The following is a 12,922-nucleotide window of genomic DNA, read 5'->3' as shown; positions in this document are numbered from 1 at the left end:
CCAAAATAGATCTGCCTGCAAGCAGACCTCTCCCAGTATCTTAGCTACATGCCTGCAAGTAAAGAGAAGGAAAAGGAAACTGAGATGAGGGCAGCAGAACATGCAGAACCCTGAAAGATCAGTCCTGTTGCACCTCCTGAATCTGGGCAAATCAAATGCTGGAAAGCCCAGCATCCCACGCCCTACCCCCAGAACAGCTATTTGACATGAATACATAGTAGGCATACTGAAGAGCAGTTGCAAGATGTTCAGATTTATTCAGAGGCTGTAAGCATCTATACTTTGCAGCTCAAAGTCTTCACCATCCCTTGGTGATTCTGGAAAGCATTTTACCATGGCTTAAGTACCAGCTCTTCTAAGCTCTCATCATGCCACAAGTCACCATTCAGATGCAGAAGGGCAGTATCAACATCTTTGAGAAAAGTATTTCTTGCAGCAGTCTGTGTCTGAGGTACCTCAGGTCACTCACAATGCTTAATCTGCCAGTGATGCATTATTTTAAAGGGGAAGAAAGTGATGAAAAAAATCCTTTGGGGGGGAACCATCTTTTATTTATGGCATCTATTACCTATGTGGCTGCATTGTCCCAGAGCTTCATTGCAGTCAAACCCTTTTGCTCCCCATGTAGTTGTGGTTATCATTTGTCTATACCCAGCAGCAGGTACACAGAAGCGTTGTTGGACACCTCCCTCTACCCAGGGCTGAGTTTGCAGAGGAAATAAGCAGATATTCAGTGTAGAATCAAGGTACATCTGCCCAAAACATGTCATGGTCTTGTGATGAAGGAGGTCTCTGAAAGCAGATATCATCTGCTGGTGAAGCCTGCACTCTGGAAAAGCTGCCAACCTCCTTCCTGAAACCACTTCTGGAACTGCTGGCTGCCTGCTTCACACAGGCACACAAGAGGCATGTGTGGAACTGCCGCTAATCTCTTGCGCTTATTAAGCAGCCCCATGTCTTGGCGAAAATCCACCTCTAGCAATTTCATTCTGCCAGCTCAAATTCCTCGTGCAGCTCCAGTGAGGTGCAGTATTAATCTCTGCTTCATACTATGTGCAGTTAAACAGTTGCTCTATTTCACCCCAGAGATGGCTGAATTTTAGCAGTGTATTAAGCCATCCCTTTCTACTTCGTAAAGTGCTTCGGAATTGCAGATAAAAGATACTACAGTCTGTCATAAATAAATGTAAGATGCTGACACTGCTACTGGAGGTAGCCATCTTGCTGAAAAATGATTTCATTTGTGACACTAATAATACAGGGAAGAACACCAGGCAAGACACTGAAAACTCATTTCCATCTCGTTTTAATACAGCTTCAAAATCCAGAAAAAAAAAAATAAAATCAGTGTCGAGTCAGCATTTGTGCATTTTTAACCACTGTCAGGCCACAGAGATGCATGGGTTTTCAGACCAGCGTGGGAACTCTCTTCCACCCTGGCCACATCATCAGTGGGTGAACTCTTCATCCGATTACCTGCTGTCTCACAAAGACCAACCATAACTTCACAAAATCTGTTTTTTCAAGCATTTCGCATGGTGCGTTACTGCAGAGGGGAGCTCTAATCACCTTACAATCTTTACTCAATCAGGACAGGTGTGGAGACCTGTTCAGTGTGATATAACAAACTCAGAAATCTCTCCACAGGGGTGGAAAAGAGCTTTCTTTGTAGGAAGACAGCTGGCAGCACTCAGTCTGGTTGATCATTTCAAGGGCACTATAGTTAGATTTTAATATTCATTTTATATTAAGGTGCTTGCAGGCTTGAGTAGGGACATTTTTATTACTTAGGAGAGAATCAGAAATGATAGAGCAGGTAGTGGACTGGACAAGCTGACAGGTCTCTGCCATTTCTATTTTCTTTGTTACTATTTCACGCACATTTAAGCATTTTAAATGACACATTTCTAGATTACCTTTCATTCAAATACATCAAGAAATATAGTGCACAGTGAATGTACAATACAAAAAAAATTTACACTGAGGTAACATACACCACCTTCAAATGTTCATATTCAGAATCAAATTTTCTAACCTTAACAAAGCAGGAAACCCTTGTCTAACACTGCAAACTGGTAAGTTTGAAGTGAAGCTAGCTTTGTCCACACCAACAGAACTACTGGATAATTATTTGAAAGTAGAACAAATGCATTCATTTCACACTCCTTTAACTCAAAATTGGAGGAACAGAGTTTTTTGCTCAGATTTTTCCAAAATGTTCACCTTTGGACTGAGAATGAAAATAAAATTTGCAACATGAAATAAAACATACTTTAAAAATTACAGCTACTTGAAAATAGGCCAGTGGAGAGGTCTGTGACCTGCAGAGGGAGGTCTGTATTCTGCACAGGTAACAGATGTTCAAAACTACTGTTTGGTTTGGTTCCTTTGACATAAATATTCAGCTGCCCCACAGATATGTAGATCCACATTTTTCCAAAATTACACCCTTAAAGCAATCATTTCAAGAGGAATTTCAGCAGCAACATCTAGTCAGCTGTGCTCTAAGCCTCGATTCAGCAAAGCACTTAACCACAAGCTTAGCTTGAATCGTGCACAATGATTCCTTAGATGAAGCATATGCGGCAAAGACCACTGAACGGTAGGTGCCTCTGGAGGAGAACAGATCAACTGTTTGATAGAGCTTAGCTCCATCACACAAGGGTGTAGGACAGAAAGGGAAAAAGAATATCCCATCGAAATTTAAACTACAGGAATGGCATTAAGACTGCAGAACATAACAAAAAGATCTCATCCCGGAGGCGCCAGGGTTAATGCCTCGACTCTCGGCCAAGAAAGGTATCTGATTTATTTTTTTTCCCTTTTATTCATGAATTTCTGTCAACGGTGAACGCTGCAGTGGCCCCCCGCCTCCCGGGAGGAAGCCACTAGGCGGCGAGCTGGGCTGGTGTCTTGTCAAGCCACATCGTGAACCCAAATCGCATCAAAGTATAGAAAATGAGAAAAGCTGCTCCACAATTGCACAGGGAGCCATAGCAACGCGGCAATTCCTATTTTTAAAAATTTGAAGGATAGTAAGAACATTAAGTCTGAGGGGGGAAAAAAACAAAACAAAACCACAAAAAAAAACCCAAACCAAACAAAACAACCACATAAAAAAACACCCACCCCACCCCACAGACACACGTTTCTATCAGAAAGAAAAATAAGAAAAAAAAAAAAAAAAAAAAAAAAAAAAAAAAAAAAAGAAATGCACGTGTTCCTTACAGACTCTAGTGATGAAACCACATATGGTTAACCATTGATCTGGAGGTGTGCAAGTCAGAAAATATCCACAGCCTTCACAAGCCAGTCCCTGAAGGAAAAAGGCTATTTCTCACCTTCCCTTCACTGATCTGCTACAAGCAGGTTTTCAAATTCCCTGGGCACTTTAAAACCCACAGGACCCCAACTGCATTTTGTGACTGGTGGAAGATGCTGCTGTAGCTGATGCTAAACTGTAGTCAGAGATGGGTTTGCGGTTTCGCATTGCTTCCTTCAGCTCCACCGCAGAGGAAGGATTTTGATTCATGGAAAGCAGAGAGAGCCTGAATGCACAAGTTAAGGCATATTGTCACCAACAAGTGAAGTTGCCACGGTATTAGCACTAATTGGACTTGGCTGTGGAGCAGGAGATGTCTCAGAGGGCTGGAAGCAGAACATGGACATTTTCCCATCTGGAAACTGATGGTGCATACCAAAATTCATTCCCAGCTGGTGGATTTTGGAGGCCTTTATGAAAGGGTCTGTCCTCTAATCAAAAGGTAGCCCTTGCCAAAAACTCATCACTTCACTTGAACTCTCCCATCCTATTTTAATTGCAAAGAGGATGAAAAATCCAGCTGTCCACACAGAACAAGTGCCTCCTCTCCCCTGCAGAAAAAGCCCTGCTATGCAGGACCCTGTGATGCCTGCTGAGGAACATTCCTGCTGTTCCCTCATCATATACTCCCTTTGAGAAGCCAGGGGTCTGCAGTATCCTACTTGCATGCTGAGCTGATTTCATGTTAGACCTTGCTCTGTAAGACAGCCATGCCTCCCACTGCCCAAGCAGCACTACTTAAGGGCTGAGAAAAACAAGGACAGCCAGGCACAGACTGTGCCCTTCTGCATTGGGTGCCCTTAGCAGCCCACCTGTATGATTGAGGTTTGGGTCAAGAGCACGTTAGAAAGCTGCCCTCAGCATCCCCCTTCAGGGGAAAGAAAAAAAAGGAGTGAGATGAAGCCAACACTGCCCCCAAGATGTGATGCCACGAGGATAAATGTTCCCCCCTCCCCAGCTCACCTCCTGGGCAGGCAGTGTTGACTAACCTGGGGTTACCAATCTAGTGCCTTTCATCTGCACTGAACAACCACAACAGGAAGCGACAAACACAGGACAAATGAAATGCAACAGGAGATGCAAGGTGAGGAGTCAAAAAAAGCATGGGTGTAGGCAAGCAGCAGAGCACAATGTGATGTACAACAGGGACGTGGGGAGGCAGAGACCTCGACAGCAATGGGAGCCACAGGCCAGGCCGGCCTCCACCTGCTGCTGAAGCAGTGACAGGAACAAGCAGATTTCAGCAGCAGAGTTCTCTAATCTGGCAGCAGCACTCACGCCACATGTTGCCAGCTAGCACCAGCCTGATGGCAGCCAGACACACCAACCAGCACAAACATAATGAGCTTCTAACGAGACACCGGCTTAAAGGCTCCAAAAGGTCAAAAATTACATATGATCCCTCACCCTCCAAGTTTCCGAAAAGGGCAATTTCTGCATCTGTGGGAACATGCCATTTATACATTCTCCTGGAGAGGAGCGGGCAGGAGGACGGGTTAGGAGTGGCCTGGGAAACAGGAAAGGTGCAGCCTGGGCACTGTCCGTGGCACTGACCTGAGGAAAACAGGTCCAGGATGCTATGGGCTTGGTGCTACTCCCTGGTATCAAGGTGGCAGAACACCCTGAAGGGGCACTGCACCTTTCCAGGGTTACATATAGCCTTGAGTATAGGATAGTATGGTCTTGAGTCTCCAGGGAAGCAATATATTTGTACAATCCTACTGCAAGTACTTTCTTTGCTCACTGACTCACTGTTCAGCTGTCTAAGCCCCAGCAATTCCTAGTTTCCAGTAGGGGAATGTGGCCATCTGAGAACAGAGCTTGCCCTGGGAGTGCTGGGGAAAATACTTTCCCACCATTCATCTTTTGCATTTCTCATCTGGTTGGCATGGAAAGCTCCAGATGAAAGCTAGCATTTCCCCCAAAATGGAAGTATCATGTCCAAACAATGCACCAAGCTAGTTTGTGAGCTGTTTTCATATTTGAGGAATCTGAGCTGCAGAATTGAACCTACGTTTGTTCCCCTCTTAATGTATTTCTTTGCACAGGCAGTATAATTCCACATTTATATTTTCATTCCAAAGCAAATGCTTCACTGCACTTTTTATTAAAATGAAATCTGGTGTGTGCAGCCTGGTGTTAAATGAGAGACTATTAAAGCCAATCAGTGGAGAACTCATTAGTAACCCTACAACAACAAACTAGTAGTTATGGCCCAGCATTCACAAGCAGCCATGACAACCAGTAGGAACAATCCAGGTCTCATTGAAGGCTATAATAAAAACACAGCTTATATAGCCCAACTGTGAATATCCTTACAAAACGGCTGAGTTTCTATTCTATTCCTCAGATATGTGTCAGATACCATATTCTTTACTCATGACTCATCCCTGAATTCCACTCCCAAGAATGATCCTGCCATTTAGTTATTTCTTCCCATTTCTAAAATGTAATGAGAAGCACCAATCCTGAGCTCAAGGAAATCTGTCCCATCAATTAAAATAATGAAATAAGCAGAAGGCTGCCTATAAACACATCCACCTCTGCCCACTCAATCCTCAGCAGCCATGGTGAAGGGAGAATAGATGAGCTTTGCAAAATGCCTAGAAAGTTAGCAACTCTCCTTGGAAGGGCCGAGAGGGAAGAACTTCACATCTGAGCACCTCTCCAGAGAAAAAACCTGTTAGAAACTCCTTCCCTACCTTTGTAATCTTCTCATCTGATAGAAGGGAGCAGAGAGCACAGTGGTTTGCTGGATGCCCAGTAGAAGACCGGCCACTGAGATAACTATAAACTTGGTAGACTGGAATATTCCAACCAGATTTATTTCAGAGACAAGGAAGGAATAAATTTACAGGTAATTATTACAAACAATAGAAAGATTTAAAGAGTGTAATTGAACTGAAAACCAGCATTTTGATATTTGGACTCCAAATGATCACCTAAGCCTATCATCAGCATAAATTGAGATAAATCTCTCACTAGAGGAAAACTTCCTCAAGAATCTTCAAAAAGAAAACTAACAATTCTTATAGAACAAAACTTTTCTTAAAGTATTATCTTCCTACTAGTTAGTGGAGTTATCTCACCAGTGGGCTCATTTCTAGGACAAAATCTGCAATGTTCAATGGTTGTGATCATACTTCTGCAGTTCCAGCCTAACACAAAGGAGAACCAGTTTCAAGACAGGCAAGAAACAATTGCTGTGAGACCATTATTAATATGAGAAGATGCAGACCGAACACCTACATTGGCAAGAAATGGCATTTAGGTAACAGTTCATCTTGTTTCTTTCTGTGCTTGCAGCCATATTTCAAACAAAACTTTGTTTGCAAAAGCACTTGCAAAACCAAACAAAAGCGACAACGTAAGGAGAGGGAAAGCATGGAGAAACTGAGCTTTCTTTCTAAAATATGAGAAACATTCGTTTCCTCCTTACTCCCTTATACACCCAGATCAACCACCAGCTGAGATCAGTTTGAGCAAGACCATTTGATTTTAGCTGCATTTGGTACTACCACACTTTCAGAAAGAAAAAGTAAGAAATGGTCAGAGTTCAAAGTCAGATCTTGGGAAATGACTAATTCACAGTCTTAGTGTATAATGTGCCCCAGCTGAACTAAATTACACATTTTTTTAGTTGGATGTGTCACTCTCCGAAGAATAAAATGGGAAAATTCCTTTATCACACTGCCTCCCAGCTATGGATTTGAAGCAAATTGGACCACTTTGGATTAGTTTCAAGAGTTTCTGAAACACCAGCTACATGGTGATGTATTATCTGAGGTCACATACACTTTGCATTCTCCCCAGACATCAAGCCTACGTACACACATTTCTCTATTCTGTGTAGGCATGCAGAGGGGGAACTGTAAATTGCAGATGGCTGAATATAGTATTGCCAGGTCCAGGGCAGGACTAAAATTAGTTTTCCAGAACCTTCAGTCCAGTCCAAAGAGAGCCAGACCATGTCCCAGACATGCAAGTATTGCTGCTGCCTGCTGTGCACAATTGCTGTGGGACCTTAGTAGGTGGAAAGGGTTGGGGAAGGTATGAAGCAGACAGGTCTGAAGAATCTGTAATATGCCAGATAGACAAAGCATTTCAGGAGAGATTTAAAGACCTCAGATAGACAAAGTATATCAGGAGAGGTTTAAAGCTTAGCACATAGTAAATTCCAGTGAGTTCAACAGGACTTGAAGGTATGATCACAGATTACAGCCATTAATCTCTGTGGGTTTTGGTTCAGTGAGGTGAACTCATATCTTCATGTCTGCTTCTTTCCACTGCTTCCTCTCCTCTACCTCTCCTCCTGCACAGACTCCAGGCTGTGCGGCTGAGATTGAAGCTATCACATTTCTATTAAACTTAGGGATTTGTAAAAGCAATGGTTTATTTCGGTACCACTAGCTTTTATAAATCAAAAGGTGCCCAAAACTAATTTCACTTAAAACAGAAAACCAAGAACCTAACTCACTGAAGTCATACTTTTTAACTACCTTTCTCAGAAGTACAGACAAGGTGGAAACATTTGGGAGTGTCAGAATCCCAGAGCGGCAGAGCACAGGCCAGCACTGTGTGAGGCAAAACGAGTATTTGCACTGTGGTCACAGAAGCAACTGCAACACAGTGTAATTATTTCTGAGCTAGCTCAAGTGCCAGCAGCAATTTAGGCAGTTGCAGAACGAAGCTTGGCATGGAGTAACTGACTCTGCTCCTCAGCAAGATTGATGTTGGTACCCAAACTGAGTATATCTACATGTATCTACACTCATTCCTGTGAATGCTGTACCCAAAGCAGTCAAGAGAGAAGGAACACCATGATTTGGGCCATGAAGGTAAGAAGAAAGCTAGTATCTTCAAAAGCGACAAGAACTGTTTTTGTGTGGTGTACCCAGGCTTCAGGGCATATCTGCACTGCACAACAGTATTGTCATATCTAGAGACTCAAGAGTCTCTAAGCTGGTGACTTCTATACAATGCAAAGAAGTGCTACGCAGAGGTCGTTGAAGCAGTGTAGCTATATGGGTATGATGTTAGGCACGGACTAAATCAGTGTCAACAGAACTAATTAGCAGAAGGCCTCTGCAGAACACTGCATCACATAGCAGGGGACAACTTTTTGTTTTCTAGATAACTGCTAAAAAGTCACAATACAGTTCCCTCCCCAAATCCCTATTTATTTGCAAAGGTAGAACAACAGCCTGCCTTGGTGCTACTTCTGCTAACTAAATATTTATTAAATATATTTTCCCTGCTTAATCATTCCAGGGATGACTCAGAGCAGCAGAAAACATCCCTTACCCCTAAGCCTAGCTGGGAAGGAAAATGATAAAAAGTATTGAACACCTTTGGTGGTTCCAAGGCTTGCAGACAGCAAAAAGCCAGTATGGGGAAAAGGAAGTAAAGGCAATAAGACCTGGTAATATGCCAGTGGGTCACAGAGACAAATAACAAATAGCATTATGAATAATATGATGGGTCAAAGAATAGACTTTTCTTTCAGTCCCCAACCTTCAAGCAAAGCAAAATCTGCTTACTTGCCCACCAGTCCCTCTATCTGCTTAGCACAGTTGACAGTGAGGGCTCACAGCATGCAAAACAATCCCTCACATTTACACTGTTCCATGATTCATCATGACAAATGAACAAAGATGCTGAGCTCCATGTGGCCACCAATCCTGATGGCTACTGCCTGGATTCCCCTTGTCCTAACACAAAGGGACCAACCTGCCCAAGGATTTTATATGTAAAACATTGGAGAATGACAGCTGAGCCGGTCAGGGGGCATCTGGCTAATTGCAGATACCACCTCCCCCAGCTCTTCTCATGCCTAATTATCCAGGTTGCTTAGTGACACACTAAAACTCCAGCTGGGACTCACAGGAAGGGTTGGAACTAGATAATCTTTAAGGTCCCTTCCAACTCAAACCATTCTATGATTCTATGATCTAGTAATCAGAGTGCTGTTCTAGATGTTCCACCGCAGGCTGCTTCTATGACCTTAAACAGGCATCTTAGCACTGTTTCTTCAGAAAATCTGAATCTGGATCGAAAGAAGATGTTTATTAAAAATATTTTTCCCTAATTGTAAATGCCCTTTTCCATCTAGAAAAATTTGTCATTTGGATGGAGGTGCCTAGGCTTTCTGTGAAATATGCACAAGAGAGAATGGGACCAAAACCACTCAGCAGACAATGGCCAACAAGATGCCAATGAGCAGAGTGATAGCACAAGTCCTCTTTGAGGTGAACTGCTTCCCTTAAGACACCCAAGGGCTTTAAAGGCTTCCAGTATAAAGCAGGAACTGAGCAGAGCTGTTGACAACTCTTTTTGCAGCTCTTGTTCCTCAGATGTCTCTGCACTTCCTTCTCTCCTGTAATTCAGGGCTAATGGACAGCAGGACACATAGTCCTCAAACAACAGGTGCCATGAAACTATTCCACGTGGGTTAAACAACCATCACCTATAAATGACACCTGTTTACAATGCTGCTTGTGCCTGCAACAGAACCTGGAGCCTTCTAGATTTCAACAGAAAAAATCCCCACTGCTTGCAGCACCTGAGAGTTACAGATCCATTCATGCAAAGACACTCCAAGAAGTTCACCGCTGTTATAAAAGCAAAATTTTGTGCATTGAGGGGCACATGCAAATTTTTGTACTATGCCTTTGTTGTTCCTTTTCCTCATGATGGCTTGCCCTCTGTGTTGTATTGGAGGTGACAGTACTAGCAGTCATGACATGCAGCAAGATGGGTCCCACCATCAGCACACCTCCCCTTGCCCAGGTTCTGGCCAACATCACCCACTGTCCCAAAGCATCACATGCCCTAGCAAAATTATTGGTCTTAGAGGTCCTCTGTGACTCTTCTTTTGTAAGGCTAGCCCAGCCCCTTCCCTTACCTGTTGAGCATGTTGGACTGGTAAATCCTTTTCTCCTGGGTGTTGTAACAGCTGCTCTTGGGCTCAGGGATGAAGCTGTGTTCAGACAGCATATCAGAAGCAGCCGTGGTGATTATGGCTATTCCATCCCTCACTCTGGCAGGAAGACCATAGTCCCATTCATCATATGAGACAGAGATGAGCCCAGTGGGGAACTCGGATGGCACTGTGTCTGTATCCCCTGCCACCAGGCTGGGTACGATCCACGTGTAACCATAGCCTGTCAGACCCACAGAGTTGGCCACCTCAAAAATGTAGGTGGCCTCTTCCTTTGTGCAGTAGAGGAGGATAACAGGGCTTTGGAGCTTCTTGAGCTGGTTCTGGATCTTTGAGTCCCCATCGTCCAGGGACATGTCCAACAGGAGGACCTCCTCCAGTTCCCAACCCACAAAGCTGTGCTCGATGGTACTGCGGATCTTGTTCACAAAGTCCTGGTAACCAGGGAAGTAAGTAGTGACAATGGAGAAGATGTACCAGTCGTATTCTTCCATGATGTTGAGCATGACAGAGGCTTGCTGTTCTATTGATGGGCCAAACTGGAAGAACATGGATGACTCATCCTGGAATAGGATGTCAAAGAGAGGAAGAGAGAGAAAACAAGAATAGGTCAAAGGAAATAAACAGCATTCCTAGTCAACCCATTGAGCATGGAGGGAAAGGCAGGCAGCCAGAATCTTACACTTCATGTCTTGGCCAGAGTTTAAGGATTTTTAACTTTTAAAAATGTAAAACTTAAGTGAAGGAAGTGGGAAGGAAGTAAAAGCCTTTTTATGACCAGCTGTCCTTACTTTAATTTTAAAGGCAGGTTGATGAAATTATTTAAAGGTTACAATTGTTAAGCATGATTCTAACAGACAGGGAACAAGTGGTACACAAGTGAGGCCAGAAAAAGGAGAATACGTACAAAATATTCCATAGCTGCAGAATAATCCAGGAATTATCATAACCTTATATATAGTATAAACAGAATACACAGCAGCTTTGATTTTGATTTAGTTTGGGACAGTCAATTTAGTTTGAGTATCCAGATTGATGTACAACTAGAGTAGGCAAAACTGTTGGGACACAAATAGCTCTGAGACCCTCAACTGCAAGCTCCTCTCAAAGCAAGCAGTAGCACAGAGCGCTACAACTGTGAAGGCTCAGTCTCAGAACATCATAAAACATAACAAAATGTAAAAATAACCTTCTAAACTATCATGGGTTTTGTTTATACCATGTTTTAGAGAAATGTCAGCTCAATATTTCTCTTGGTATTGCTTTCATGTCCCTCTACCATACCAAGTTCATCTTTGCAAGAATCAGAACTTGTACCATTTTATAACATCCAAAACTCCAGCAGAGTTCTGTACAAATCTCAGCTCTCCAATGGCACAATGCAAGCCATTTTTGTCCTAGGATTTCATGAGATATCAGGCTTCAATCTGTGACAGGTTCAGTAAAATCCAAACCCCTGCTTTTGCCCAATTCATGATGGAAAGGAATGGGAAAAACATTTCCCAATATGCTCTTTTATGGACTGATCTTCTATCTTTTAAAATCAACTGTAAACTCCCAATGACTTCTGTAAAATCAGATTACAAACAAAAAAAACCAATTAAATTGTATCTGTCTGCAGAGATTCCCATTACAATAAGAAAGTTCTCTAAATCCCATCATCACTTATAGGAATAAGATAGCAGCCCCACCTTCTCTCAGTACGATAGAAGAGCTGAACCAGAGATCCAAAAAGAGGTAGTCAGGAGTTTTAGACCTGGGAAAACTCATTGTGGAAATGTGTCAAGACATTACCTCAAGATATTCATATTTAGAACAGCTCTCTACCAAATTCACTCTCACAGCCTGGCAAGTAAAGCTGTTTTTCAGCAGGGTGGCCAGTTAATCATGCATCCTTCCATCCATCCATCCATCCATCCATCCATCCATCCATCCATCCATCCATCCATCCCTTCTTTAGTTTTGGTTTTGACTACCTGTAGACATTTTCTCTATTGGTAAAATATGTCGTAGATCAGCAACTCCAGAAAAAAGCTCTGATCCTGCACCTAGCCTTAACCTGTTTGCTTCTCTTTTCTGAAATCCCTAGGGGTCACATCCCATAGGAAAGAGTCCTTGCTCCCAGATCCCCATGCCTCTCCTATGAGGTTTGGCGATTAAACTGTTCACTTCCTCAACACAGCTCACCACCCACCTCTGAAAGCACTCTTAAGGCTGCTCTTTGCTCACTGGAAAAATAAATGTACACACACACACAAAAGAAAGCAGCAACAAATTCAAGACAAGTCAAAAAAACAGGAGCAGCACAGGAGCCTCTAAATCTGTGGCAAACAGCTTGTACTTTCTATCACTGGAATTCACCCCCTTCTCCCAGAACTGTGCTCAAGAAAATAACTTACTCTTCCAATAAAAAGATACTTTTTATGGAGAAAATCAGGAAAGCCAAAGGAAAGATTACACTATTGTCACAGCATCTGCCAGAGTTTGAAGAAAGCCTGAACAAGCATCTCCAATACCCTTCATTGCACTGTGCCTTTGAAAGTCACTCGTACCAAACTGAATGCTAGAGCATGAAGACTCAGCCTTTGTAACATGAAAATGCAAGATGACTACACTGTTGACTAGCATTTATTTTTATATTAAACTCAACAAAAGTTTTT

At 42.9% G+C, this 12,922-nt stretch overlaps 1 protein-coding gene across 1 annotated transcript in view; it reads right to left on the bottom strand.

Annotated features, from left to right (window-relative positions):
* The window catches only part of GRIN2B (glutamate ionotropic receptor NMDA type subunit 2B), a 200,405-nt gene that overhangs the window by 109,099 nt on the left and 78,384 nt on the right, over nt 1–12,922 (bottom strand). Inside the window, exon 3 of the mRNA XM_026840954.1 lies at nt 10,227–10,825. Within this exon, the coding sequence (XP_026696755.1) occupies nt 10,227–10,825 (599 nt within the window). The remainder of the gene's footprint in view (nt 1–10,226; nt 10,826–12,922) is intronic.

This window comes from Athene cunicularia (genome assembly GCF_003259725.1).
Source record: "Athene cunicularia isolate RWA chromosome 1 unlocalized genomic scaffold, athCun1 chr1_part2, whole genome shotgun sequence".
NCBI classification, from domain to species: domain Eukaryota; kingdom Metazoa; phylum Chordata; class Aves; order Strigiformes; family Strigidae; genus Athene; species Athene cunicularia.
This window is presented reverse-complemented; position numbering and strand designations above follow the sequence as displayed.